General features: G+C 49.2%; 1 protein-coding gene across 2 annotated transcripts in view; it reads right to left on the bottom strand.

Moving 5' to 3' along the window:
* MOGAT2 (monoacylglycerol O-acyltransferase 2) overlaps positions 1-27610 on the bottom strand; it is a 53656-nt gene that overhangs the window by 10768 nt on the left and 15278 nt on the right. Inside the window, exons 1-2 of one of the 2 annotated variants that reach the window (XM_059722540.1) lie at positions 25595-25645; positions 23796-23974 (exon numbers count right to left, since the gene is read on the bottom strand). In XM_059722540.1, the coding sequence (XP_059578523.1) occupies positions 23796-23963 (168 nt within the window). In that variant the 5' untranslated portion in view covers positions 23964-23974; positions 25595-25645. Of the gene's footprint in view, positions 1-23795; positions 23975-25594; positions 25646-27610 lie in introns of those variants that run through there. The other variant, XM_014601497.3, reaches the window with a different exon arrangement.

The following is a 27610-nucleotide window of genomic DNA, read 5'->3' as shown; positions in this document are numbered from 1 at the left end:
TTATATAGAACACACACTATGCATGACATTAGTCCAAAGCCAAAACCCTCATGATTTACCGCATGCTAAATTGAGCTGGGACCCAGCAGAGCCAACAGAGTTTCAAGCCATAGTGACCCCACAGCTCAGCACTCCTCAGTAGGTGTGTACTGCAGATACCCCCTCACAAAGGGTCCATATGCTAATTGCCGTCCCCCCCCCCCCCCCCATGAATGGCACTGGGTGTTTTTGTCATGAGTCCTGGGATCCTCCAACAACTGATATGCAGATGAGGCACAGGGCAACATGGTCTGGCTTTCACCTCACAGAGTGTGGGGTCACACTATATGCAACAGGATGAGAGAGGGGTCAACAGAGGGATTCTGGGTGAACTCTTTGGGGCCCCATTTGGTGATGTTTGCCAGACATTTAAGGCTGGTGAAGAAAGAGGATCATTGGAAATAGGAAAGAAAGGTACAGCTCAGCTGTGGGAATGAATGAAAAGGAAATGGAAATGTATGCAATGTAGTGGCTCACCATGACTTCAAAAAGAGTCAGCACTAAGGGGGACTGCTCTCAATGGGTACTACCATATATTTTCTTAGGATAGGCTGTACTAACCTATTCTTACCCTTCATTAAGCAACAAGGTACCCTGACAGCCCACTTTGACAGCCCACTTTTATCTCCTGCTTCAGGAATACCCTGTAGAAGACCAGGAGCCTGCCCATAAAACAGACATGTGAACCCCTTAGTCAAGGGCTGCGTCAAAATGGGACTGAGATGTACTAGAACTACAGGAAGGCAGTAGAAGATGATGGAGAAGAAATAGCAAACATTAAATGGAAGATAGGGGACTGGCATAGACTGTTCAGAGGTGGGTCCCCTGAGGTGAGCAACAGTGATGATAAAGATGATAACAATGAAAATGATGACAAGTATAATGATGATGACAAGTATAATGACACGTGAAAGAACTGAGGAAAGTAGTGGGGGAGTTGGGAGGAGGGCACTGAGGCAGTTCTTTGAATAATTGTGATGGGTAAAAGTGATGGTGATGGTCATGCAAGGGTGCAGGTACATGGCTGTGCAGTGCAGTTATAATGGGAATGAAAATAGTGTAATTGTAAAGGTGTGTTTTGGACTAGCAAATCCCAAGACAGGTTGGTTGACGTATAGGTATTACATAAAATATATAATATATATATAAAATATATATAATGTATATTTAATATGTATTGTGTGTCCTCACACACACACACACATACACCTATATTTTGCAAAAAAAAAAAAAAAAAGCAGCATGTTTGTCCCATTTGAGCCATGTGTTTTATAGTCATGTTCAGTGTTGGCAGCATTTAATCAGCATCATACAGTAGTTAGCTTCCATTACTGAGCACAGTAATGCTTTTCAAAGATAGGCAACATATCATATTTAAGGAAGTGTCCTTGTATGTGAATGTAAGCCAAAGGGTTTTTACCCCATGCTGACAGGGGGGTGGGGAGACTTCATCCCGTATGTGAATAAATATGGTATTTTAACAACCATTTCCTGTCCTTGCAGCAGCAGGCCATTGACAGTGGCCTCATCCGCTTGCTTTACCTGCGGCAGGTTAAGGTGTTCTTAAGTGTTTTGGGATAACAGTAGTTGTATAACAGGGTTGTTTGTATGAGTTTAGGAACAGGTAAGACAAGCACTTGTCTTAGATGGTTTAGATAGAGCTGATCCTGCCTTGAGCAAGAGGCTGGACTAGTTGACTTCCCAAGGTCCCTCTGAGCCCTACTGTCCTATGATTCTGTGTCTTCGGCTGTTGAAACTGGTGTGCTGGCCTACCCGTGTTAGCCTGATGAGCTGTCAGGCGCAGGCAAATTTGAGATTTCCGTCTGCTGTAAAGCCCTCTCTCACTTCCCCTCTTGATGGGCCTTATGCATAAGAGAGTATCAGGTCTAACTGTGACCCACTGCTGCCTCTGACCACTCTGATCCTTGGCGCTAATGTAGGGGCAGCTGATTAATTTGTTGGTTTTCCTAGAAAGGATCAGTGACAGCGGCAGGTCAGTCACGAGTTTTTTAATACTCACGGCTTATTTTCCATTTGTCATGAAATGCTATTGACAGTACACATATGCCCGTTCATGCGCCCACTCCTAATGAGGAGCCCTTGATGAACCCAAGTCCCCTCAGTGCATCGGAGCACAGGTGGTTAGCAAGAAAATGGACTGGACGGGTGACTTAAGTGGTCAGGAGCATTTCCATGATTCATTCCATCTTGATCAATCTTGTTTTACATCAGCATTTCCTAAATATAAGGTCCATTTCCATAAGACCTTTCAGCCTTATATGATTTATGAATGGACAAGCAAACAAGATGGAAGAACTATTTAGGTATCACTGAAATGAAGTCATCTCTTCAGGGATACTCAGAGGCTGCTGAATAGGTACAACAATGCTACGGGATGGTTTAGGACAGGAAGTGAAGAATATCATTTTCAGCTTAATCAGAAAAGGACTTGTAAGGAAGTAAGCAGTGGCTAGCAGAGGTACTTTTGTCCAGCGATTAAAACATGGGGCTGAGAGATCTGGGTTCCTAAACTGGTTCTGCTGCAACTCAATGCCTAGTTTTCAGAAGACCTCAGTGTTTTTGGTGCCTGTGGCTGTGCCTACACAGTTTTAATGCACATTAGCCTATTTTGAAGCATCACAAAAAAACCATGCAATTTCGCTAATGCACATTAAAATAGGCAAGTGCACTTTTTTTCTAGTTCCTCACAATGGAGGTACTAAATTTAATGCATGTTAGCAAAAGCGCATTAATGAACATGTAGATGCACCCCATAAGTGTTGCACAGGTTGATACTGGTTGTAAGTCCCTTTGAAAATATGTTGCATATTGAAAACTTGGTCCCAGTAATGGATGGTGAGCCCTTAGAAAGCTGGTTGTGTGTGACCTCAGTCTCCCCTCCTGTACATGGGGAAAATGTCACGAACCCCCATGCCCCTGGACTTTCAGTATTAGCCATGGGAATTTTGCAATCACTTTTAATTCTTACAGAAGAGGGGATAGTAAGATACAGGCCACATTTCCTAGGACATGATCCAAGTTCAACCACCAGTTACTGGCGGGGGAGCAGTGCTAAACAGAGCTATCCCGTACGAAGGAGATGCCTAGAAAGGAGTCACGTGGAAAAACAAAGTGAGGCCTGAGACTGGCCAGCAAACTTGGGTGTCCAATTTTGAAAGGATGGGATGTCCTCATAAGCCAGGCTCTGAAGTAGCGTTCGGGAGAGTTGATCCCAGCTCCACCACAGATCATTCATGCGATCTTGGGTAGGTTATTTCACCTTCTTGTACCTCCATTCCCTGTCTCTACATGGGAATAAACCCTTCCTTTTTCCACTACCTTCCCATCTCTTTCTAGTGCCCTTTTTTCAGAGCAAGGATGCTAAGTACATATCAAACAAAGTCCTGACCTGCTCAGTCAAGATGCTGCTGATACCAATAAGTACAGCCCACATCAAGGAAAGATCTACTCTCTTGCTCATCAGGGAGACCAGAGCTTGGGTACTGGGTATCTCAATAGCAAAAGGATACCAGGAAATCAAAGAAGGGAGAAAAAACATAGGAACAGAAAACTGAAGGAGCACCCTGGAATATAGAGTTCAGTCCTTTGTGTTTACAGGTAATCTTGAACTGAAGAAATACCCCAAATCTCTACTTGGAAACCCTCACCCATACCTAGAAAAACAATAACTGAAGTATCACAAGCAGTCTATAACGTGCCATAGACAAAAGCAAGGGTAGTGTTAACACCCTGCACTGACAGGGAAGTAGTTGGTTAATGTATAAGATATCTGATTGGTTACTATGCATTTTATATATGCATATACATGCATGCATCTTGTATTTACTCACATGCCACATACACTGTTTCCCCGCACTCAGCCCTCCAAAATCAGGGCGTATGTCTTAAGCAGGGAAGAAGCATGGAGTAATCGAAGCATGAAGACACGCAAAATAGCTGCCAGCTTTATTCTCAAGCAGGAGGGGTGGAGTCTAGTGTTAACGCTTTCAGAGCCACTCTCACGCTGGCAGCAGGTGTGTGTGAGACAGACTGGAAGGCTGAAGAGATTGATAATGAACACTGAAATAATAAAATAGCGATGATTTGGACACGAGAAGAGAAGCGTGCCCTTCTGCAAACGCATTTGATTGAAGGGGTTAAAAAAGCTAACAGTGAATTCCTGGACCCATAAAAGCCAACGGGAGCTTGCCAGTGCATCCTTAAGGCTCTCCACATCTGCCACGTATGATTCACCAACCTACAGGAGCGCCTGCTGGATGGAGCAATTCTGTAGTGCTCGTGGGCACAGACAGGAGACAGACAAAAAGCTCCTTCCCCGCACCGCGGCCAGAAATCCTGATTCCAGCGCAGCTCATTCATTCCTGGTTACGCAGCGTGCTCTCTCTATTTGGGCTTACTTATCACTTCCCTACAGCGTGTCCCCTTCAAATTTCCCCATGACCTATTACATTTTTGCAGCTCCTCTGTATTTTATAGCACTGCGTTGATAGCTTGTGCTCACAGTTTCCGTCTCATTTGTTTTCTTCGTGCATTAATTTGGGCAGGAGTGGAACCAGATGCTGCCAGCTGGAACAGATGTTTCCAGGGAGAGTTCCCCCCTACTTAGCCTAATGTCAGTAGCCTGATTGGGCCCATAAACATGTTTCCCCAAGAGAGACAGTTGTACACCTTGCAAGACCATTGACCAATACAGTATATACTGCTCACACCAAAGCATTGGCCTGACCAGCAACCCTGACCAATGCATGAACTCCTTGCTCCTGCCAGAAGATGGGAAGAGGAGATGGCTGTACAAGGTGTAGGATAGGCTAGTACCAGAATCACAGGGCTGGAACAGGAACACCTTGGACAGGACATGAAACAAGCCCGTAGTACAGGACAGTCTAAGGTATTCAAGATACAGATTGAATGCAATACATCATTTGCGTTGATCATTGTATAACAGGAGGGTTGGAAAGCATGGGAGTTTTGTAGTGGCCTGGGGTGCATGGTGTTGTGCCAACTACCTTGTCACCAGTACAAATGCCTTAACTCCTGGCCTGATGTACCAGTTAGGCCAAAGCGTGTTAGTGCTGCGCTTGTAGACAATACACCTGGCTGAATCTTTGTCACTGAACCGAGCCTGGGGTCGATCTTTAAGACGAAATTAGTGCTGGGATCTCCTGGCTGTGACTGTCGACACCGTGGTTCCTGAGACTTCAACCCTGACAGCATATCACTAACACCCAATGAGGACAATAGCAACGACACCAATAACACTTGACAACGCCTGTCTCTTCAGCATCAGTGACAGCACCCCACCGGCAAAATCAAGCTCTCCTCCGCTCGTTCAGCATTGCAATTAAGAGCCAAGCGATCGTTGTCTTTCCTTGGGCATGAGCAGAGCAGCATGTAGCTGCATCTTCCATGCAGCATCTCCTAGCATGGGAGGCCTCAAATGTTGGATGTGTAAAATGGGAAACTCGGGGTCTGCTGCTCAGGACTGAGCGAGTGGGGACCACTGCCATCGTAGCAGCTTAGCACCTCAACTCAGGGTCAGCACTCTTTCAGTTGGATTTACTTCCCTTTCCCACACTCTGAGCTAGGACTTTCTCTTTGTCTAAGGCCCACCGCTAGATCCATCACATTAAAAACCCCATGTTACCCACTCCCCACACCTGTTCTGGTTTCACACTGCTGCAGCCCCAACAAGGGGAGTGAGCTTGTGCATGATACTTCTGCCAGTGCAATCCTGCCCACGCTGTCTGGGCACTCCTAGCTGGGCGGGATAGCCATAGACAGAGTCTGTTTTAGAGCCTGGATACACATCACACTTACAGGATAACTGATTTCAGGTTTGTACAGCCATGTAAAACACACCAGCATCCAGACAAGTGGATTAACCTAGAAGAGCAGATTGTCAGCTGCTATTACTGTGCCTTGCCATGAAATGATAGGAAAACTAGTAACAGCCCTATTTGCCTTGTCTGTCTGTTCTTTGTTTACACGGGTGTGAAAGTCAACGGGGCATGTGTCCTGGTCGCACAAAAATCCCCTGCGTCCACATAGGTGATATAGCACGACCCTATTTCTATCCACAGCACCTCAGTTATCCATCCTGCCTCCCTGCCCCATCTACTACCATGCCAGCACTAGACACCCCCAAATCAGGTTCCTTATCTAGATATATCGACATGGTTTTGCCCCAGCAGTTGTTGCTTGAAAAGGAGCTACTGGGTGCAGGGGCAAGAGCTGCTGGGAAATAAACTTGCCAGCCTGCTCACACGCCAGAGGGATTCATAGATTCATAGATTCATAGATGTTAGGGTCGGAAGGGACCTCAATAGATCATCAAGTCTGACCCCCTGCATAAGCAGGAAAGAGTGCTGGGTCTAAATGACCCCAGCTAGATACTCGTCTAACCTCCTCTTGAAGACCCCCAGGGTAGGGGAGAGCACCACCTCCCTTGGGAGCCCGTTCCAGACCTTGGCCACTCGAACTGTGAAGAAGTTCTTCCTAATGTCCAGTCTAAATCTGCTCTCTGCTAGCTTGTGACCATTGTTTCTTGTAACCCCCAGGGGCGCCTTGGTGAATAAATCCTCACCAATTCCCTTCTGTGCCCCCGTGATGAACTTATAGGCGGCCACAAGGTCGTCTCTCAACCTTCTCTTGCGGAGGCTGAAAAGGTCCAGTTTCTCTAGTCTCTCCTCGTAGGGCTTGGTCTGCAGGCCCTTGACCATACGAGTTGCCCTTCGCTGTACCCTCTCCAGGTTATCCGCATCCTTCTTGAAGTGTGGCGCCCAGAATTGCACACAGTACTCCAACTGCGGTCTGACCAACGCCCTATAGAGGGGAAGTATCACTTCCCTGGACCTATTTGTCATGCATCTGCTGATGCACGATAAAGTGCCATTGGCTTTTCTGATGGCTTCGTCACACTGCCGGCTCATGTTCAACTTGGAGTCCACTAGGACTCCAAGATCCCTTTCCACCTCCGTGCCACCCAGCAGGTCATTCCCTAGGCTGTAGGTGTGCTGGACATTTTTCCTCCCTAGGTGCAGCACTTTGCATTTCTCCTTGTTGAACTGCATCCTGTTGTTTTCTGCCCACTTGTCCAGCCTATCCAGGTCTGCCTGCAGCTGTTCCCTGCCCTCCGGCGTGTCCACTTCTCCCCATAGCTTTGTGTCATCTGCAAACTTGGACAGAGTACATTTCACTCCCACGTCCAATGGTGAAGTAGAGCCAGGTGAATCTTTTCTACAGCCCCACCGTATAGAAAGTCTTTCCTGCCCAGAGCAGGGGTGGGGGTGGACCTGATGATCTCACGGGGTCCCTTCTAGCCCTAAATCTTTGTGAATCTGTGAATGTCATGGAAGGCCCCGTTGTTCACGTGCACAGCGGGCATAAGGCACAGGAGCCAGAAAGGCAGGCTGGTCTTATAATTCGGCATTTGCTAGGACTGGGGTTCAAACCCTGGCTTTGCATAGACTAATTGCATGTCAGTGGGCACCTCAGTGCCCTGGTTCCCAAGTTGTAGGAAAAAGAGATCCTGTTGGCTTTTATGGGTCCCCCCAATCTGAAGCAAGGTGGTGCTATTATATCTCCAATTTAGACATGGGAAACTGAGGCACAGAAACTCCACGGGGATTTAAACCCAGCTTTATAGCGCCCTCACCATTAATCATCCTTCCTCTTCCCCCTGGGATCTCTTAGGTACGATAACTAGATGATTCAATCCTGAGTCTTTTTTTTTTCCTTTTTCTTTTTATTCACTCACATTTCTTCTCTTGTTCAGAGCTCAGGCTCTTCCTGCGCTCCTGGTTGTGCTTGGTACAATGTGTACACACCGGGAGGGGAGTTAATATCTTACATGATATGGCCTGGTTGCTGCATAATGTCATCTTCGTGGACACCTCAAAGGTTGCAGCTACTTTGAGCGCAGGGAGATATCCGTGGGAGCGGGGCCTGATGTGGGTGAGGGGTGGGGATTTGGTCTCTTGCTTACTGGCCGATTTTGATTGTTTTGGGGGTGGGGGTTAATGTGGAGGGCAGTCACTGTTAATTAGTTCTCTTTGAATGAGTCATGCCTTTAATCATTCTCAAGGCGTGCGTTTCTATGTGCGCAGATCTAGAACAGATGCGTGCCCGACCTCCAGCTCGCTCCATTACTTAGTCCAAATAAGCAACCATTTATGAACATGGGGAGCTGTGAAAACAGATCAGTCGGAAGCGAGGTTGCCTCTCGCCTCGAGCAGATCTGAGGATGTCCGGATAACGTCCTGCAGAGCTAAAGAGCTATCGTGGCCCATGATGCCATAAGACCATCTGCTTGCCAAAGGGTTTTGTCTACATAGTAGGGGGGTGTGGAAACGACGGCAGCCCAGGAAAGGAGTGGGGTCCTTCGGCTAGATCCGAGGCTACAGGGAGCCGTCATCCACTCGACCTGTGCTGAGGAAGAGGAAGACAAGCAGCAGGGGCTAGTGCCTGGCAAGGCCTTGGTAATGGTGCCAAACCAACTCTGCTGTTGGTCTATGGCTCCAGGAGTCATCCTTGCCCCTGGCCTGCTTTAGCATTGCCAACTTTGATTGCAGCTATTCCAGGAGATTTTTATTTTTACCAACATGATGTAATTGTACTTTCGACCTGTTCACAATATCGATCTCCTGGATGGCTTTCAATAGTCACCGAGAGATCAATGCCAATTCTGGCAAACTCCCGGCCAGTCTGGGAGGGGTGGCAACCTTAGCCTGGTTATTTAAGGTGTGGAGCGACGGGAACGGTCTTCTTCTTCCCCCCCCATATAACCGAGGCTTATATTTTGGAGCATGGGGCCCACTTTTCACTCTGAACCAGCACAGCTTGGCTGGCAAAGCTTTGAAGTATATCCCAGATCAACACGGGTGACACTTTGGGGAACAAAGTTTGATTGCTGGGCTAGGACTGAGCACAGCTGTCCCTGCTGCCAGGTGTTTGAGTTGAAGGTTGTTGGCTGGGCAAAGCATGACTTGGCACTCAGCAAAGTGGCCTTTCTCTGCTGCGTTCATCCTGAATGACTTCTCTTGCAGCCTAAGAGAAAATCAATCATGAACGTCCTGGTTAGCTTTGTGAATGTGTGGGGGCTGCAGGGCAAAATAGCTAGGATTTTGTCCTGCCCTTGCCATGGGGAGAGGTCTTGAGAGGGGAGAGAAATGGGGCTGTGCAAAGCTCAAGGAGCGAATGGAGGACCCTGATGTCGGGGCAGGGGACAGTGAGGGACATGGTGCTTCTGGCCGAGAGTAGACAGAGCCCCTGGCATGAGGGAGTGGGTGATGGCATTAGCGGGTGGCCCTGAAACAGGACACATAAGGGTGAAACCAGGAGGCTTGTAAGGAGAAGAGGAGGATGCAAGGATCTCAGGGGTTTTGCAATGAGCTTGGCCTGCAGAAGGAACAACGCGTGTGACCCCCAGCAATGAGTGTCCCTCTCCACCTCAAAGCAGCTCAGCGAGTTAAGGACAGGGACCAGAGCGAGTAGGTCGCAGATCAATACAGCTGCAAAACCAGAGGCGAGGTCCTCCTCTCCTCCTGATTGCTACCTAAGACATTCTTCACCCCTCGGCAATTGAGTGCCATTATTAGTTACTCTGGCCACTGGGCTTCAGCAAGTCTCCTAAGGAGACTATTCAATGGACCAGCAGACACTGCTGGTAGAAGACCACTACACTGCCCGACTCTTCCCTGTGCTCAGGTTTAGTCTATCACTGCCCTCCCCTTTATTTCCACTTCTGTTCTTGCTTTCCCCAAATACAAGTGAAAGACACATCACTCATCAGACACAATAAAAGCCAACCTGTCACCTTCAGTTCTCTGCCCCTTTCCCCAGGGTTTCTTCTAGTAATCAACTGAAGACACAAAATCCTCAAAACAATAAGACACACCAGGAAAGAGTCCTGCTCCATTTGTAGAAGCCAGGGAGGGAAGGAGGATGCTGCACCCAAATCACACTGGGTTGGCCACGCTCAGTCTGCCAATCTATTCTCATTAGCACTTAATTATTGTTTCTAAAGCCCATGCAGTGCCAATACAACCCACTCCCCTTGCATGCACATCCATCCACATAGGGGCACAAAGACCAAGGCATGCCGGCACAGGCTAGTCATGCCAGATTCCCAGGGAAGGTTGCTAAGAGCATGGACTTTGCAACTGTCTGCATCCGCCAGCAGAAATGGGCCACCATGCTCGCATTGCATCCTTTCAAAAGCGAGTATCCTGGCCTTTTGAGCCCACCCACCCCAAAGGCACTATATTTGCTTAAGAAACAAGCCTTCTGGACGTGCCCCTTCACATTCCCCCGTGCTTTTCCAAATGCAAGCAGCTCTTTGTTTTGTTCTCCAGAGCCTGGTGGGATAGGTGCTATTTGCTGGTTAATCATTGCCCTTTAAACCACCGCACCTTTCACCTTGAGTCTGAACTGAGAAAGGCCCCGCAGCACGCACTGAAATGGGCACATAAACATGTTTTCCTGCTGGATTCAGATCCCGCATGGGGAAGGAGGCCAGAACTGTTAATATTTCACACAACCTGCTCCTCCAGGCTGAGTTTATCTCAGGCACAGCCTGGCAGGAGTCTCCCAGGTCAGGTGCCCACTCACCTGTGATGGAAGATGGAGAGGTCACAGACACCCTTCCCTGGGGTTGTCTTGCTCCCATTGTTCCCACTGGCACCAGCATGAGGGTCTAGTCCTGCTTCCTGATCAGGTTTATCAAACAGCTGAGCTCCTTGTTATCTCCCTCCCTCTGTCCTCGGGCCTCTGCATGTCTCTACATCGGGCAGGCAGGGAGATGGCTACGTGCAAGGCTGAATAAGCACCACTCTGACATCAGCTGCAGGAAGACCCAGAGCCCTTCAAACCCCCTGGACCCTCCATCGCTGACCTCAGGATTGCTGTCCTCAGGCAGCAAGATGGTGAAAAGCAGTGTGAAGGGGAAATTGCAGAGCAAGAAACCATCCGCAGACTTGGCGGTGTTACGCTTGGTTTACACGGGGACTACGGATTCTCACCTGGATCCGTTTTTGGGACCCCTTTGTTCCTATGGGTCCTATGGGCTCTTTGCTTGCATGGCTCTCCCAGCACTGTCCCCCTCCCCACTTCCTCTGCCTCCTCTTTTCCCATTTATTGGGCATGTCTACATGTCGCCGTATGGTCACATTGCTACAGTGCCATGCGTTAGTCCTTCCTTTTGGAGGCGCTGAAGCACGGGGCAGTAATTGCCCATCCTGAGCCATGCATGTGATGCAGGGCTAGATTTTACTTTACTAAAACAGGGGAGCAGGCTGCTATGGCAAAGTAGCTGCCAGTCACGTGTAGACTCATGTGATCTCTACGTCACTGTTCACGAAAGCTTGTGTGCTCCATACGCATCTTCTTCAGTTAGTCTATAAGGTGCATCTCTGCCCTGCCTTCTTCCTGATGACTAACACGACTAACTACCTCTCTCTCCTCTGGTCTCTGCTATTTGGTGTTCTGCATCAAGCATCCCTCTCTGGTCCTAGACTCCCCTCCGTCCATTTGTCCATGGGCAGCTCTAGAAAATGGGTGAGACCAAGAGGAAGGGTTATCCAGCGTCCTTTATAAGAAACTTGGGTTCAGTGCCCTGCTTGACCATGAACGTCTTGTGTGACTTGGATCCAGTCTTTTGGGCCTACCTCTTCTAATACAAATAAACCCAATGAAGATGTGAATTGGTGTGAGAGCTCGACACCTAAATCCTTTGACGATCTGAGCTGTAACATCTGGTCCCCTGCCTCAGTTCCACATCTGGAAAGGGGGGATTATAGCACTTCCCTACTGCACTACGCTATTTGAGGATAAATGCATTCAACGGCATGAGTCGCTCAGGGGCGAGTGTAGCGGGGACCACGTGAACACCCCCGACAGAATCAGGAGCGCCGAGTGCTCACATTGGTTAGCCGCTGTATGCGCTGGGGTTTCAGTGTTGAAAAGTCTTATTATTTATGCTCCAGGGCATAAACTGGACTCTCACTGAGGGGGTCAAGAGGAAATTTGCTATGCAGAGTGGTTATTTCGTGACGGCCCATTTCAGAACTGTTTGCATATCTGTCTCAGGGAGCTGGCGATGGCTGCTGTCGGGGACTGATACCAGTGAAAAAGGGCCACTTGTCTTATCCAGGTTGGGAAATGCTACATTCCTACTCAGTGAGTGGTTTGCATATATGTGTCTGTGTCTCCGGGGTGCTGGAGACTCATCCTCCACGCTCAAGGACGAGGGCTTTGTCATTCTCTGTGACGGCTGCACTTGCTGTGACTAGATGTTTTCCAAAGCTGTATAGAGGTTTCAAGATGAACATAATCCTTGCCAGTAAATGCAGGTTTATGCCAATACTGAATTAAGATTAGGCTTGCCTCATCCCTGAGCAGGGGAGGAATTGTGACTCTGAGCTGCCCCTGGTCCGTCCCATCATGATGCATCAGTCTGGTGCCTCTGACTCAGAGCATCCAGCTCAGAGAGTTTAGGCCAGGCTCTTTTGACACAGAAAGCTCTGACAGGAAGGGAGAGAGAAACTTTGTGAGACTTGATTGCATGTCACTTTTGACCCAGATCTCCCTCCTTTCTTCTACCAATCAAAGAAAAATCAAGTAAATGGCCAAAGCTTTTAGAAATTAAAAAGCTGATGGTTAACTTTGTGGACCCTGGCATAAATGCTCCCGGTTACAAATAAGGCCAGCGTTGTATCCAGTCTATGTTGAACAATTCTGGACATTAATGGGAAGGTTTCTTTTAAACTCAAGTGCATTGGTTAGGACCCAAAGCACCAACTGCTGCCTCGGGGACACAATTAAGTAACTCAGGTCATGGCTTTTGTATGCAGCTATGAGAACGAGTGAGACACAGGCTGGAAAATCCTGAATGGCAGCTCTCAGGGATTAAGCTGTGCTTTCTGAAGACAGGCAGGCTAGATGTGAGCTCTCAGTTACAAATTAAAAATCTAGTGATTGTTTTTTTTAATGCTGTTGAGAGCTTGCCAGCTGCCTTAGATAACAGGGGGTGTGCAGTTAGATAACCCCAGTGTTTGAGAGACATTTCCTCTAGCTTTGCACAAAGGAAAAGCAGTGGATAGAGGGAAGCAGAAAAGGATGTTGTAAATGCGAATTTAAACCAGCAAAATGGCTGCTACTGCAGTGTGTCAGGGTTATTCTGTGGTTACGGAGACCTGACTTTGAAGACAAGGACGTTGCAGATGGATTTGCCCATCTGAGCTCAGCAGGGATCTTGCTTCCTGTTGCTTCAGCCAGTGCTGGTGCCAGGCTAAAGTATCTGAAACAGCCAGTTTAGAGATGGATTTTTTTTTTAAGTGACTAATTGCCGAAAGGGGACAGCCATAAGGGCAGTGGCCCTAAAGTTACACCTTCAGGCTTGACTGAGCCCTGTGTTTCTGCCTTTCTAAGATGCTGAAGATCTCCAACCACCTTGTAAGAAATAAGGCCGTGAAGGTGTAAGTGTTATATCACCCAGGCATTTCTTACTGGGTGAAGTGAGGTTTGGGCCAATGAGTTAATGGCTATGCTGGTTTGGAGCCCCGGACTGTCTCTTGCTTTCACCACTAGTCAGCGGACCACTATGCGAGCGGTCTGCGTAGGAAGCATGTCTGCATCGCCGTGTCTTTACACTGATGTAAGGCAGTGGTGTTCAACCTCTGTCCCACGGGCCACATCAGGCCCCCAGAGCCCATGTTCATTGCCACTCTCCTGATATCGCCCGTCTCCTATTTCATCCCAGGACCGTGGCTTGTCCCTTTATCCTTTGGCTCAGACTTCTGCTCTAACCACTGCTCCAGGCTGACCACAGCCCTGTCCCTGACTGAAAGGGGTTGCACGGATGGATGTGGCGTAGTGCAGTCCGTCTGTCGACCGCAGCAGGTCTGGGTGCTCCTCACCACCCTGTGCCGCTGCCTCATTTATTTGCACCTGCCTTCAGGCTGCATTTGCTGCACCCAGCTGCCCTCGAAGGCTGGAGGGTGGGTGGAGATGGTGAGTGTGCAGAGCAGTGAGTGGGGCAGGATAGAAACGGGGGGCAACTGTTGTCCCCCGAGGACCAATTCTCAGGTCTGCATTGCACCGGGTGGGTTTTCAGCGCCTTCTGGATGGATTCCCCCATCTTGGCTCTCAGAAGCAATTGTGCACCGGCCAGAGCATGAATGCAACCTCCTGGGCTCAGGGGCTGATGCCCTTGGTTTGAAAGAAAAGTCCTATCTGGGTAACTCTGCTATCTCGGTGCTAGCAGCGGGGGGAGCCTGCCCTGCAGTATCTTGGCAAGCCCCTTGCCCCTCCATCGTTCCCCGAATGGCAGCATAGCCAGTCCTGTACAGCTGCAGAGGGGGAATTTGTTTCCCTCGGACCCCCCCAAGACAACGGAGGCACGCGCCAGCCCTCCTTCCAGCCGATGTGCTCACAGACCCTATCTTTCAGGAGCCTTCACACTCTCTTCCCAAAATAACACTGGGCAAAGCAGACCGGCGGCTCGTCTTGCTGGCTTACCCACGGTTCACCCCCATTAGGCCTGCTGCCGGGACACGGGAGGATCAGAAGCCGCTTTTAATCTTCCAGAGGCGACTAATCCTGTCATGCTAAATGAACTCAATAGATGCCAGCGCTGCAGCGTGCCGAGGTGGGGCTGGAGCAAGTGGCAGAGTCATTTGTTTCAGTGCATTAAGATGGGAATGCTCTGCTTCGGCCATTTCTGCCTCCAGCACCTTGCCAAATGCGGTGCAGAGGTGCTCAGCGCTGGGGCATGGGAACGGTGCTTTCCCACCATTAAGTCTCATTTGTGCCTCCTTAAAAATTGTGCTGCTTGCACCCCCTGGGCACGTACTTTGAGGCTGGAAAGGCCCTCAAGCCCCCGGAGCATGTGCCCGCTTTCCCTGCTTGCAGAAAAGCAGCCTGGGGCAGCTCTGGGTGCCTCTCCATAAATGGGGAAGTTGGGTTTCTTCACGCAGCCACATCCGCTCCTCCAAGATTGCAGAGAAGGGTCTGGCTGAGCAGGGAAGAGGTTTCCCTGCTCAATCAAGCCCATGCCTTAGATCCGGCTGGAAGGCGAAAGTCCCACTTTTCTCGCTCGGTCAGACCCGTCCTCCATGATTGCTGGGGATGGGATTGGCTGCGTGGGGAAACCGCTATGTGGTCTTTAAATTTTTACTAAAAACCCTTAGTCCCAGCTTTTGTGGCGTTTTCTGTGACCTTCAATAAACCTCCCAACCTCTAGGCTTGAGCAATCTCCATCAGGATAACAGCACTTCCCTGCAGTCATGAGCAATGGCCCACCTGTGTTTAGAAAAGGCTTGCAAACCAAGTGCTCTTGGGATTATTTGGTAAATATTTGGGGCAAAAGAATTATTTTTTTTTCCCTGAAAAAAATACACGCGGAGGGCGGCTGAAAGAAGTCATTCATTTGTGCTTAATCTGCCACCTCATTTCAGCCAAAAAATGAGGGGAAATATGGCCTAAGACCCATTGATTTTTCATGTGGAAAGGTTTTGTTACTACATTTAGCCCACTTGAATTTCCAAACCAAGTCAAGAATACTGTCCCTGGAAGTGAAATGCTTTGCTCAATGGGAATAAAACTACTGTCGTTTCTTGCATACAATACACACCCTTTTCCCCAGAGGCTGGAAACTGGAGTATGCACGATAGATGAGAAATACAGCAGAAGCAGGTGCTGCTACATCCTGGCTGTATTTGAAAAGCAAAATCTGCAGCAATCCACAGGGAGCAGAGCAAAGAGCAGGCTCCCTTCCCTCCCTGCTGTGACTCAGTTGCTTGCTACAAGGAAATATCTTTGTTTCTTCATTCTGCCTTCCAGAAACAAGGTGCGCATTATATTCCAGGGTGTGTTGCTCATGAGCAAATATGGTATTTGGCTCAGTCGCCGAATTGGGGTTCGGGGGAATAGTTATTTATGCAGTTCCCCTGCTGATTTTGCTCGGAGGTGTACCATGTATGCTTTCACAGAAATCAAAGAAGGGCTGCAAGGGACTTTGGAGATCATCTAGTCCAACCCCCTGCTGCAGGCGGGATCATCCCTATCCAAACCATCCCGTACAACTCCACTGTCCAACCTCTTAGTAAAACTACTGTCAACCCTGACACAACATAGGACATCACAAATTAACCTGCCGCAAGTAAAGCAGGGGGACCACAGCAGCCACGTCCTACTGCTGAAGAAGGTTGCTAATATACACTCAAGACATCTCCAGGAAGAGGCCCATGCCTCCCACTACAGAGGAAGGCAAACACCTCCATAGAAAATTCCTTCCTGACCCCAAATAGGATGATTGGTCAGACCTTGAGCAGCGGGGCAAGACCCTCTAATAGCCGGGAACCTCTGGCTTTAAGTCCCAGCAGGAGGACTGGCACGGTCCAGTCAATCCTCAACCTTGGCTGCAGCCAACACCCAATGCCTCTGAGGAAGGCTTAAAAAAACTCAACCCTGACAAATGCAGCGGAAAAGGGGATGGTTGAGTAGGATGCACCTGCAGCCCCAGCAAGACCCAGAAGCATGGGAAATACCTATAGTAGGACACAGTCATTGCTGCACTCAGATCATCCCCCAACCAGGGACTGTCCTTGAACACCTCCCGTGATGGAGAGTCCAGAAATGCATAACCTTCCTTAGGCAAGAGCCTACTTTGTCAGCTGCCACGACATGTAGAGAACAGCAGCATCACCTGGCACTGAAATGCTGCTGTGAAGTAAAACTTAAAGGCAAGGGGCCCTCTTCTGGTCACATCTATTTTCTACATCTATTTTCCGCACACAAATTCACATCTCCTAGGCTGCACCTTGGGATGCAGTAGAGAATAGCAAACTGGCAGCCTGGAGAGAGATGCAGGGAGATAAAATTAAGCTGACTCCACTCTTTCTGCTCATGTTAAAGAGGAACAGGATGGGTTTTTCAATCCATTATGAAAGGCAATGTCCTGGAGAGAGAAACTGCATAAAGAAGAGGCCCATACCCTCCATCCTCAAGAAGATGTTTGAAATAGATAAGAAATGAGCTTCAAAGCTACTTCTATCTGATGGTTATTGACTGTGCATCAAAAGAGGAAGCATTAGCACAGTGTGTGTTGCCATGATGCCTAGCTTACTGGACAGTAACAGCTTACTATGGAGTAGTTGCCACTGAATGGAGTCGCCCCTTACCGCACACAGTTGAGGTCTGTGCTGGAGAGCCCCAAGTTCAAAATCAGCTGGTGACCTATGCAAGGTGTTAGTGCACATGCAGAACCGATACTAGCAAGCTCATGTGCCCCAGAGCTTATTAAAAATGTTCCTTAGCAGCCAGTGGAGCGGGATTTTGCTGATACAGTGCTTGGTATTGGTTTGAATTTGCACAGTTCTCTCCAAATTCAGTCATTCATCGATACAAGCCTTTTATGGGGAATGCATTTACTTCCATTAAGACATGGGTCAACTGAGGCACGAGGTTCTTGTGAGACAATCCTAAGCTAAAAACAGAGAGGAGGATTCCCCTCTCCCTTCCCACCGCCACCCCCAGCCTTGTATTCTGGCACCTACAGAGGTACTAGCCCACTGTCCTCCTTTAAGTACCTGTGAAGTATCATAGACTGACCTGGTTCTTTGGGTAGATGTGATCTCTTTTATTAGACCAACTAAATAGTTGGAAAACTTGTTCTCTGCAAGCTTTTGGGCACAAACACCCTTCTTCAGGCATAGGGAGTGTCTGCTGGTGTTTGTGTGCTCACTTGGGTGGAATAAAAATATGCAAAATGCAGGTCTGTGAAAATGCAAATGCTTGGCAGGGAAGATCAGAGAGGATGGGAATTAATAGGTGCAAGACAGGTAGGTAGGGTTGCCATCCCAAAACACCAGGTAACCGCTCTACATTTTACCAGCTACATTTTATCACTGGCCAAGATCCGCCTTCCACCAACACCAGCAGACTCTCCCTAAGCCCGAAGAGGGGTGTTTGTACCTGAAAGCTTGCAAAGAACAATTTTCCCACTATTTACTAATAAAAGATATCACATTTATCCAAAGAACGTGTCTGCCTATGTCCTTAGACCCACATGGCTATAACCAACACCCCCAAAAAATGCAAAGTATTATAGAAACATAGAGAAGTCAGGCTGGAAGGGACCTCCAGAGGTCACATTTGGTCCAACCTCCAACCTCTTCCCTATCCAAACTGTCCCATACAATCCATAATCTAAACTCCACTGAAAATACCCTCAACCCTGACACAACCAGACCTAACAGCCTATGTATTGTGGCAACACTTTTTCTCTGGGACCATCAGGCCTGATGCGAGTGAATTCCCATTCATGCTGCGCATGTAAAGGAATGTCCCTGTGTCTGTTTTAATGGGATTCGAAGCACAGGACAACGACAGCCCCAGGATAAACCCAATCCGTATAGAAATAAAAGCAAATAGTAACTTTCCACGGGTTTTTTTTTCTAGGCAGCCTGTACAATACAATCCAATTGCTCTTTTCCAGATGTCTAGCTAGTCAAGAAGAAGAGGAGTCCATGCACTGCATAACAGCTGCAGGGAAACTGAGGCAGCAGATGCTTTACTGCGATGCAATCGTACTGCACCGCTTATGGCGCCACTTAAAACCACCCTCCCACGAACTGGTGTTGCCTGTTGCTCTTTATGTGCAGCAAAGGCAACTTTGATGGAAACCCCCATTAAAACTGTAGAGTCTTTAAACTCTGCCTTACAGTAAAGCTTAGTGAATGCCAGCTTCCAGGGGCTGTACTCCTCTTTCTCCCAGAGTAAGCATAATGTATTCCCTGGCACCTGGGCTGTGGGAGAGGAAATGAGGATTTGTCAACTTGGGGCTCCATGAAAACCGGCTGGCGGGACAGCAAACATAGCTGAACAGGCTGACTCAGACTTACTCTGGTTTAACTGCATTAGCTTGAGAAGTGGATATGCCGTTCTCCTCTGCCCGTTGGACTTTGAAATGGGAACAAATTCAAGATACTGCAGATACTGCACACCCTCCCTTTATCTGATACCGACTGGCTACGTGACGGTAAAACCGCTTCACTATTGCTGTTTCCTTCCTGCTGCAGAGCTCAGCCTCGCTGACCTCTATGCTGGGGACAGGCAGCAAAAACAGATAAGATTTCCCCCTCCCAGCCTTGCATGCACAGTGTCTCCGTGTCCTGAAGAAAGGGAACCTCCCTGATTTCCACTTCCTTTTTTTTATTGCAATGCTAGTAACGAGGGGAGAGAAAAAAAAAACAATCTCATTTGCCTGCTGGTTACAAAATACCACTCCATGCTGCCATTCAGGCACAGAGTGCTTGGCCAGGCTGGACTCATTCACTAAATGTTTCTGAATGGAAAATGGAAAACCAAAGCATGCCAGGTGTGGAAAAGCCAATGCTAAAATGCAAGGAGATGTAGTCTGTGGGGACACATCAGCCCCCTGGACAGCTTGGAAATGCCAGATGTAAATCTGGACTGTTTTACAAAAGATGGGCTGGCAAACCCCTCTACATCTGGCATTATCTCACCTGTCCACTCTCAATTCTGGCCCTGGGTATCTTGCCAGGGTAATGGCCAAACTCACGAGCCCCAAACCCAAGCATCCCTGATCCCTGCAAGTATATACTTTTGGCTCTGCAAGGAGGCATGCCAGGACTGTGCTGATGAAGCCAAGCACTGCACGCCAAGACCTGTCTCCATCTCTGTAACAAGGCTGGCACTTGGCGATTCACGTGCTTAAGTGCTTTGAACGGTGGCTTAGTAGACGAGGGCGGTCAGGGGACGTGTTTTGTGCCTCCATGAGCTACACTTGAGGCGCTGTTCCTGGATCCAACTGGTGTAAGCTGAAGCCTGGCGCATACTTGACAGATTCATAGATTCATAGATTCATAGATGTTAGGGTCGGAAGGGACCTCAATAGATCATCGAGTCCGACCCCCTGCATAAGCAGGAAAGAGTGCTGGGTCTAGATGACCCCAGCTAGATACTCGTCTAACCTCCTCTTGAAGACCCCCAGGGTAGGGGAGAGCACCACCTCCCTTGGGAGCCCGTTCCAGACCTTGGCCACTCGAACTGTGAAGAAGTTCTTCCTAATGTCCAGTCTAAATCTGCTCTCTGCTAGCTTGTGGCCATTGTTTCTTGTAACCCCCGGGGGCGCCTTGGTGAATAAATCCTCACCAATTCCTTTCTGTGCCCCCGTGATGAACTTATAGGCAGCCACAAGGTCACCTCTCAACCTTCTCTAGAGGAGGCTGAAAAGGTCCAGGTTCTCTAGTCTCTCCTCGTAGGGCTTGGTCTGCAGGCCCTTGACCATACGAGTTGCCCTTCTCTGGACCCTCTCCAGGTTATCCGCATCCTTCTTGAAGTGTGGCGCCCAGAATTGCACGCAGTACTCCAACTGCGGTCTGACCAGCTCCCGATAGAGGGGAAGTATCACCACCCTGGACCTATTCGTCATGCATCTGCTGATGCACGATAAAGTGCCATTGGCTTTTCTGATGGCTTCGTCACACTGCCGGCTCATGTTCATCTTGGAGTCCACTAGGACTCCAAGATCCCTTTCCACCTCTGTGCCACCCAGCAGGTCATTCCCTAGGCTGTAGGTGTGCTGGACATTTTTCCTCCCTAGGTGCAGCACTTTGCATTTCTCCTTGTTGAACTGCATCCTGTTGTTTTCTGCCCATTTGTCCAACCTGTCCAGGTCTGCCTGCAGCTGTTCCCTGCCCTCCGGCGTGTCCACTTCTCCCCATAGCTTTGTGTCATCTGCAAACTTGGACAGAGTACATTTGACTCCCTCATCCAAGTCACTGATGAAGACATTAAAGAGTATCGGTCCAAGGACCGAGCCCTGCGGGACCCCACTGCCCACACCCTTCCAGGTCGAGACCGACCCATCTACCACGACTCTTTGGGTGCGACCCTCTAGCCAATTCGCCACCCACCGGACTGTGCAGTCATCCACATCACAGCCTCTTAGCTTGTTCACCAGTATGGGGTGGGATACCGTATCGAAGGCCTTCCTGAAGTCTAAGTATACGACATCCACCCCTCCTCCTGTGTCCAGGCGTTTCGTAACCTGGTCATAGAAAGAGACTAGATTGGTCAGGCACAATCTGCCCGCCACAAACCCATGCTGGTTTCCCCTCAGCATAATTTGCCCTGCTGGGCTCTCACAAATGTGAGCCTTGATAATTTTTTCAAAGACTTTACCAAGGATAGAGGTGAGACTGACTGGCCTATAGTTGCCCGGGTCCTCCTTCCTCCCCTTTTTGAAAATGGGGACCACGTTAGCCCTTTTCCAGTCCTCCGGGACTTGGCCCGTGCGCCACGAGCGTTCGAATATTCCCGCCAGTGGCTCTGCAATGATGTTGGCCAGTGCCTTCAGCACCCTCGGATGGAGCCCATCCGGGCCTGCCGACTTAAAGGCATCCAGTTCTTCCAAGTGACTCTGCACCACCTCAGGATCTACGCGTGGAAGTCTGGCGCCTTGCTGCTGCCTCTCTACAACCCCAGTGAGAGACCTGTCGTGCCCCTCGCTTAGGAACACTGAGGCAAAGAACTCGTTGAGGAGTTCAGCCTTGTCCCCTCTATCTGTCACCAATTGTTTCTGCCCATTTAGCAGGGGTCCTATTCCTCCCTGGGCCTTCCTTTTACTCCCTATATATCTAAAAAACAATTTCTTGTTGTCTTTTACTTGGGTTGCCATCCTCAGCTCCATGGTAGCTTTGGCCCGCCTAACTGCCTCCCTACAAGCACGAGCAGAGGAGGTATATTCATCTTTAGTGATCTCACCCTGTTTCCACTTTTTATGTGCTCCCCTTTTGGCCCTTAGGCTGCCCTGGATTTCTCTGATCAGCCAGGGAAGCCTCCTGGCCCCTTTCCCTTTTTTGCCTCGCTCGGGGATCGTCTTGCTTTGTGCCCGAAGGATCGTTTCCTTAAGGCACAGCTTTACCCAAACTTTAAAACTTTAAAACCAACTGCCTGGGAGGGGCAGTGGCATTTCTATTCAGGCAGTGCAGAGGCAATTGACTTCGTGGTGCTTTCTAATCCATCTCGTTCCTACTAATCTCTCTTCATTCCATCGGTATTAATGACCCTCTCTCTTTTTTACTGGTCTCTCTGGTCCACTCTTCAAAGTATCCTTCCTTCTGCAGTGCTGCTGCCTGTTAGCCATTCCTGGTAATGCACCTCTTTTATTTCACAGCCCTGTAGACTGTTTTTAGCTCTAGCCAAAAAGGTTACCTCGGGTGTAGTCATATGACCTCAGGTGTAGAAATGACTGATAGGGAAGTCTTGGCGACACTGTGAAGATGCTTTGGAAGACCAAATTGCATTTTATAAATGTGAATGAGGGATGTACATTTAACTATAATGACAAGGGAACTAGCAGTACACTATCTTTGGACTATTTTAACCATTTTTTGGGCTACTTCCTTGCAAGTTTTTAAACTGGGTATACAATCTAGCAAATTAGTAGACATTCCAATAAAGTTATAGTTTTTTTTTTTGCTTTCATCTTAACCTGGCCAATATAGCAGTAGGCCCCTAGAATATTAGAATAAAAGCAAGTAATTTCTGTCTAAGTGGAGACAGATATGTGCCATGTTTCATAGTTTCTAGGGTCAGAAGGGACCTGAACAGATCATCAAGTCTGACCCCCTGCTCTGGGCAGGAACAAGTGCTGGGATCATAATACCCCAGGCAGATATCTATCCAACCTTCTCTTGAAGACCCCCAGGGTAGAGGGGTAGAGAGCACCACCTCCCTTGGGAGCCCGTTCCAGAGCCTGGCAGCCCTAACTATAAAGTAATGCCTCCTGATATCAAGCCTGAACCTGCTCTCAATCAATTTGTGGCCATTATTCCTTGTTAACCCAAGTGGTGCCCAGGGGGAACAGAGCCTCTTTGATGAATATTTCTAGGATTTTCCCTGGAATAGAAGTTAAGCTAATTGGCTGGGTAGTTTACCAGGTCTTCATGCTTCCCCTTCTTGAAGATGGGCACAATATTGGCTCTCCTCCAGTCCTCCACTGATGATGCCCCACTCCATCTACACCCTGCTTTTGAAAGTCCTAGATCCACCCATGGGCTGTGGTATAAAGAACAGAGCTGAAATCCAGCTGTACATTTTGTTGCCATGTACCTGCATTCCCAGAGGGGTATGACACAGTCCCTGAGACTATCCAGTGTATTTCTCTGTTGCAACATCAATAATTTCCCAGCTGCCTCTCCACACAGAATGATATGATCCAAGCACAGGAGTTCCTGAGCACTAATCCAACCTTGCCTTCACATGCTGTTGTAAACTTAGGAAAATTGAGGAAGAAGAAGGCACCGGGATAAAACTTTAGCCGTACAAATGGAAACACAGGACAAGGAGACTTCTCTCCTCTCTTCTGGACTGCACAAGGATTACTTAGACACATAATTCCATGCACCTAAAGCCAGGCTGATTTAAGCACTTGGTTTTGAAAATGCCATGCTAAATTTTGTTGCAAGATCTTGTAAGTCTGAGCACCAGGAAGAGACCCGTGCACTCCCCACTCCTACGCTATGCTCTGGCCCCTCTCCCCGGGCTGCGGCAGTCAAAGCCACTGGGATGCAGCTGAATCTCCTTCTGACTTGTTAGGTCCAGTGCTAAGCAGCCCTGGTCCCACCTCTCAAGGCTTTAAGGGAATAACTGAGGTCTTTCTATTGGCTTTGGCATGTGTTGGGATGGGCTCCCGCTGGGGTTGAACTTACGGTGACGGGGAAATAGTCCCTCATGTATCTCCAGACGATGCTTTCCCTCACGAACCGATTCCGTCTCCCACCTTTGTGCGGCGTGTCCCAGTCCAGCAGCCACCACGCGGCATACAAGACGCTGAGCAGCCACAAGCGAGTGAAGAGGAGGCCGACGAAGAGAATCATGCAGCACTGAGCTGAGACAAAAACAGGGCGGTCAGCATGTGACCCGGACTTGGCTGGGGTTACGAGGCGAAGAAAGAGCATTTGGAAGAACATTTTCTCTGTTGCTGCTGGGTGCCGGCTGACCACAAGTAATACCCCACCATGCCCAGAGGTCTCAGGAAGTAGATTGGGGCTAATGCCTAGATTCTGTGGTTAAAAGGGAAATCTCTAGCACAATGCGACTGATGCTGGGTTCTCTGCATCACTGAATCCCTGCAGCGAGGGGTTGATGTGGAGGGAGCACCCCAGCCCCGTGGGCCTTTGCAGCTGGTTTACTAGAGCCCTAAATGGGGCAGGCGCCAGGGGCACTGCTGAAGGGCTAAAACCTAGGTCTATGCAAGCTTAAGAAGTCCTAAAAGTATAGGGCTAGAAGGGACCTGAAGAGGTTATCCAGTCCAACTCCTTGTTCTCAAGGATACCTCCTGAAGTGCAGGATTCCTGCATCCCTTTTGATGCAGCCCACGGCCTGGCAGTACTTTTTGAATAGTTAAATCACAGCATCCCAGACTCATAGCATCTTAGAAGATGAGGGTGGGAAGGGACCTTAGGAGGTCACATCTAGTCCAACCTCCTGCTCAAAGCAGGACCAGCCCCAACTACATCATCCCACAGAAGGTCATAGATCCAATGTGGCCCACCACCCAGGACTGCCCCTTTGCAATGGCCCTTCAGGGATAAAACTTTGGGAACCCTTTACTTTGACTGTCCCCCTCACCCCCCACTTTCCCCCAAAATATTTGTCTAACTTGATAAAAGCCTTCCAGTGATGGTTATCCCCCCAGCTCCATCGCAGCATGTGCCCATGGGTGCCAGCTTTTATTTTTGCCAGGGCTAAGTTGATGCCCCCACAACCACATGCATCACCCTGGCTGGGCAGCACCCCTAGGCCCAGCCCTTGCCCCACTCCCTCCCTCAATCTGCTCCCCCCTATAGACTTCCCTGCAGGCAGCTGTGGGAGCTGCTCTCCACCTCTGCCTGGGTCTGTATTCCTGGCCACATGCGTGTGTGCGTGCATACATGTACACGTGGCACCCACCTGCGCCTCACTCCCTACAGCCCCTTGCAGGCTGGAAATCTGCTGCACTGCAAGAGGAAACCTGCCCTTTCCCACGTTTTTCTGTGGTGAGCAGAAAACCCAGATGCCTGCACAATACTGGAAATCGGGGAAAAATGCTGTCTCAGAGTGGTGCAACCCGGGACCGGGACTTGATGTTCCCATTTCAGGACTGTCCTGCCCAATTAGGGACAGGTGGTCACCCTACCCTCTTCCCGAGGGGGGCCAGGACCCTCGGGCCCCCACATACTCATTGCCTATGCATGTGCCAGTATTTGATTATTCAATGCCTAACCTAAATTTCTGTTGCAGTGAAGTAGGCATTGATCACTACTGTCCTTTTCACAAAAGTCTTTGGAAAACTTATCCCATCTTCCCTTTTCTGGTCCAGACCAACCCAGTTTCTCATAGATCTTGCATTCCCAGCTTCTGATCTTTCTAGTTGCTCTCCTCTGAATGCTCTTTAATTTTACTATATTTTTTATATTGCTCATATTTTCTAGCCCAAAGAAGAGACAGTGCTCCAGCGAGGCCTCACCCGTACTGAAGTAACATGGAGTAATTGCATCTTCTGTCTGCTTTCAGCAGTCCTATTGAATGTATCCCAGGTGATATTTCCCATTTTGCAACAGTATCACATTGTTGACTTCCTATCTTTTTAGTTCACACTGTGTTCCCGCCCCAGATCCTCTCTGTAGAGCTGCAGAGCCAGTTATTCCACATTTCATATCTATTGAGCAAGTGCATGAATGTGTGCCCTTTCTGAAGCATAGGGAAGCAGTATGTTTTAAATTTCCTTTGATTGGGCCATTGCTCCCCTTTCTCAGGATTGTTTTCATTTATAATTTGGACCTCCTGGCATAGCGTCATCTGGAGGTTTTATAAGCGTGTTCTCTGTTGTGTTATACAAGTCATTGTGCAAATACTGAATATCACTTGGCCCAACCCTGCCCCATATGTGGCTAGCAGGGTTAGTGGAGCGGCAGCTCTACAGCGGCACAGGCTGGAGCCATGGTGATGCGTAGGAGGTGCACAGGGATGCACATGCACCCCCTGAGAGTGCTGGTGCATCCCCTGACAGGCCGCACTCCCTGCTTAGGTGACAGGCAGGTGGGGGCACATAGAAGCACTGGTGCCCCCTGTGAGCACCAGCTGGGAAGCGGGAGCGCCAAATGGAGCACCGCAGCCACTTTCCTGTTGGTACGATCGGCCATGGGAGAACGCCTCCCCCCAGTTGGTGAGACTGGCCATGGGGGACCCCCACCCCATGGTTGCTGACTGGTTGCTGGTGGGACACGTGCCCCCCCTGACTAAGGTGGCACCAGTTGCCCATGGGTTGGACCTATGCTATGTTCAAGCTTGCAGGTTGCTTGCTGTTAGGGTACTTCATTTATATTTCTTCAATGCCATCTTTTCTCAGCTCCCTGTGTGCTTCTGTTGTTGGATGGGATGTCAAACTCGTGTGGCCCTGTGGGTTGGTGAGGGGCACAGAGGCAGTCTGCAGACCAGATTGCAGCTACAGAATACCCCACATGCCAAATCCAGTGCACAGGGCCATCCAGTGCAGTGTGCATCTTGGACTGGCCCACATGCTTTAGCAACACACATGCTGGCTCCAGCCCTGTATACCAGATACAGCATGTGCTGGCCCCAACTGTGCAGATGGTACAAGGCTCATGGGGCCAGTCCAGGACAAATGCTACACACAGCACATGGGACAGTCTGGGGTGCACACTGCATGTGGAGCTCTACATGCTGGATCCAGCATATGGAGATAGTCTATGGGCTAATCTTGTTGTAGATCCAGCAAACAGGGCTGGTTTGGCATGGGCACTGCCTGCAGTGTGCACCCCAGTCTGGCCTGCAGGCTGCATGCAGTGTGCACCAGCTGAAGCCTCAGCACACCATGTGAAGTATGTGCAGGTCCCAGCCCATGCATGGGGCTGGTCTGGGCATATGGTGCCCACATGCTAGATCAAGTATGCATGCAGCACGTGTGCTGGCTCCAGCTCCCAACCCATATGCAACCAGTGGGGCTCTGTGTGCTACATCTGACACACTGGTCTGCACCCCACAGCCAGCACACAGGATAGACAATAGGGCTCCGTGGGCTGGATCCAATCTGAGGCCTATACCTTTGACACCCGTATTGTAAGAGGATGGCAAGTGGGACAGAAAGACAAAGCCTAATTGGGCGGTGGGGGGGGAGAAGGGGGGAAGCGGGTGTAGAGATGCACAGGCAGGCATCACGCAGCAGATAGAAATCTCCCAAACTGGAAGGACAATGAAGACATTTTTGCACATGAATAGTGTGACAGTGGGCCATCTCAAGGCTGGTCATAATGTCTACCTGCCCACCTGTCTAGGGCAGTCCACCCACCTGACTCACCTGCCACGCCTTTAATGTAACTAACAAGTTGTTTCTAGGCAGGAGGCTGCCCCTTTTATGCCCTAATACCATGAGTGTAATACACAGCTCCGACCTTCCCTTTACCGTGTCCCATGCCTCACAGGTGTTATCATGAACAACTTATGCCCCTGGCTGCTGCGGGGG

This window comes from Alligator mississippiensis, chromosome 1 (assembly GCF_030867095.1).
Source record: "Alligator mississippiensis isolate rAllMis1 chromosome 1, rAllMis1, whole genome shotgun sequence".
Classification (NCBI taxonomy): Eukaryota; Metazoa; Chordata; order Crocodylia; family Alligatoridae; genus Alligator; species Alligator mississippiensis.
The sequence above is the reverse complement of the archived record's forward strand: the minus strand, read 5'-3'. Positions and strand labels throughout refer to the sequence as shown.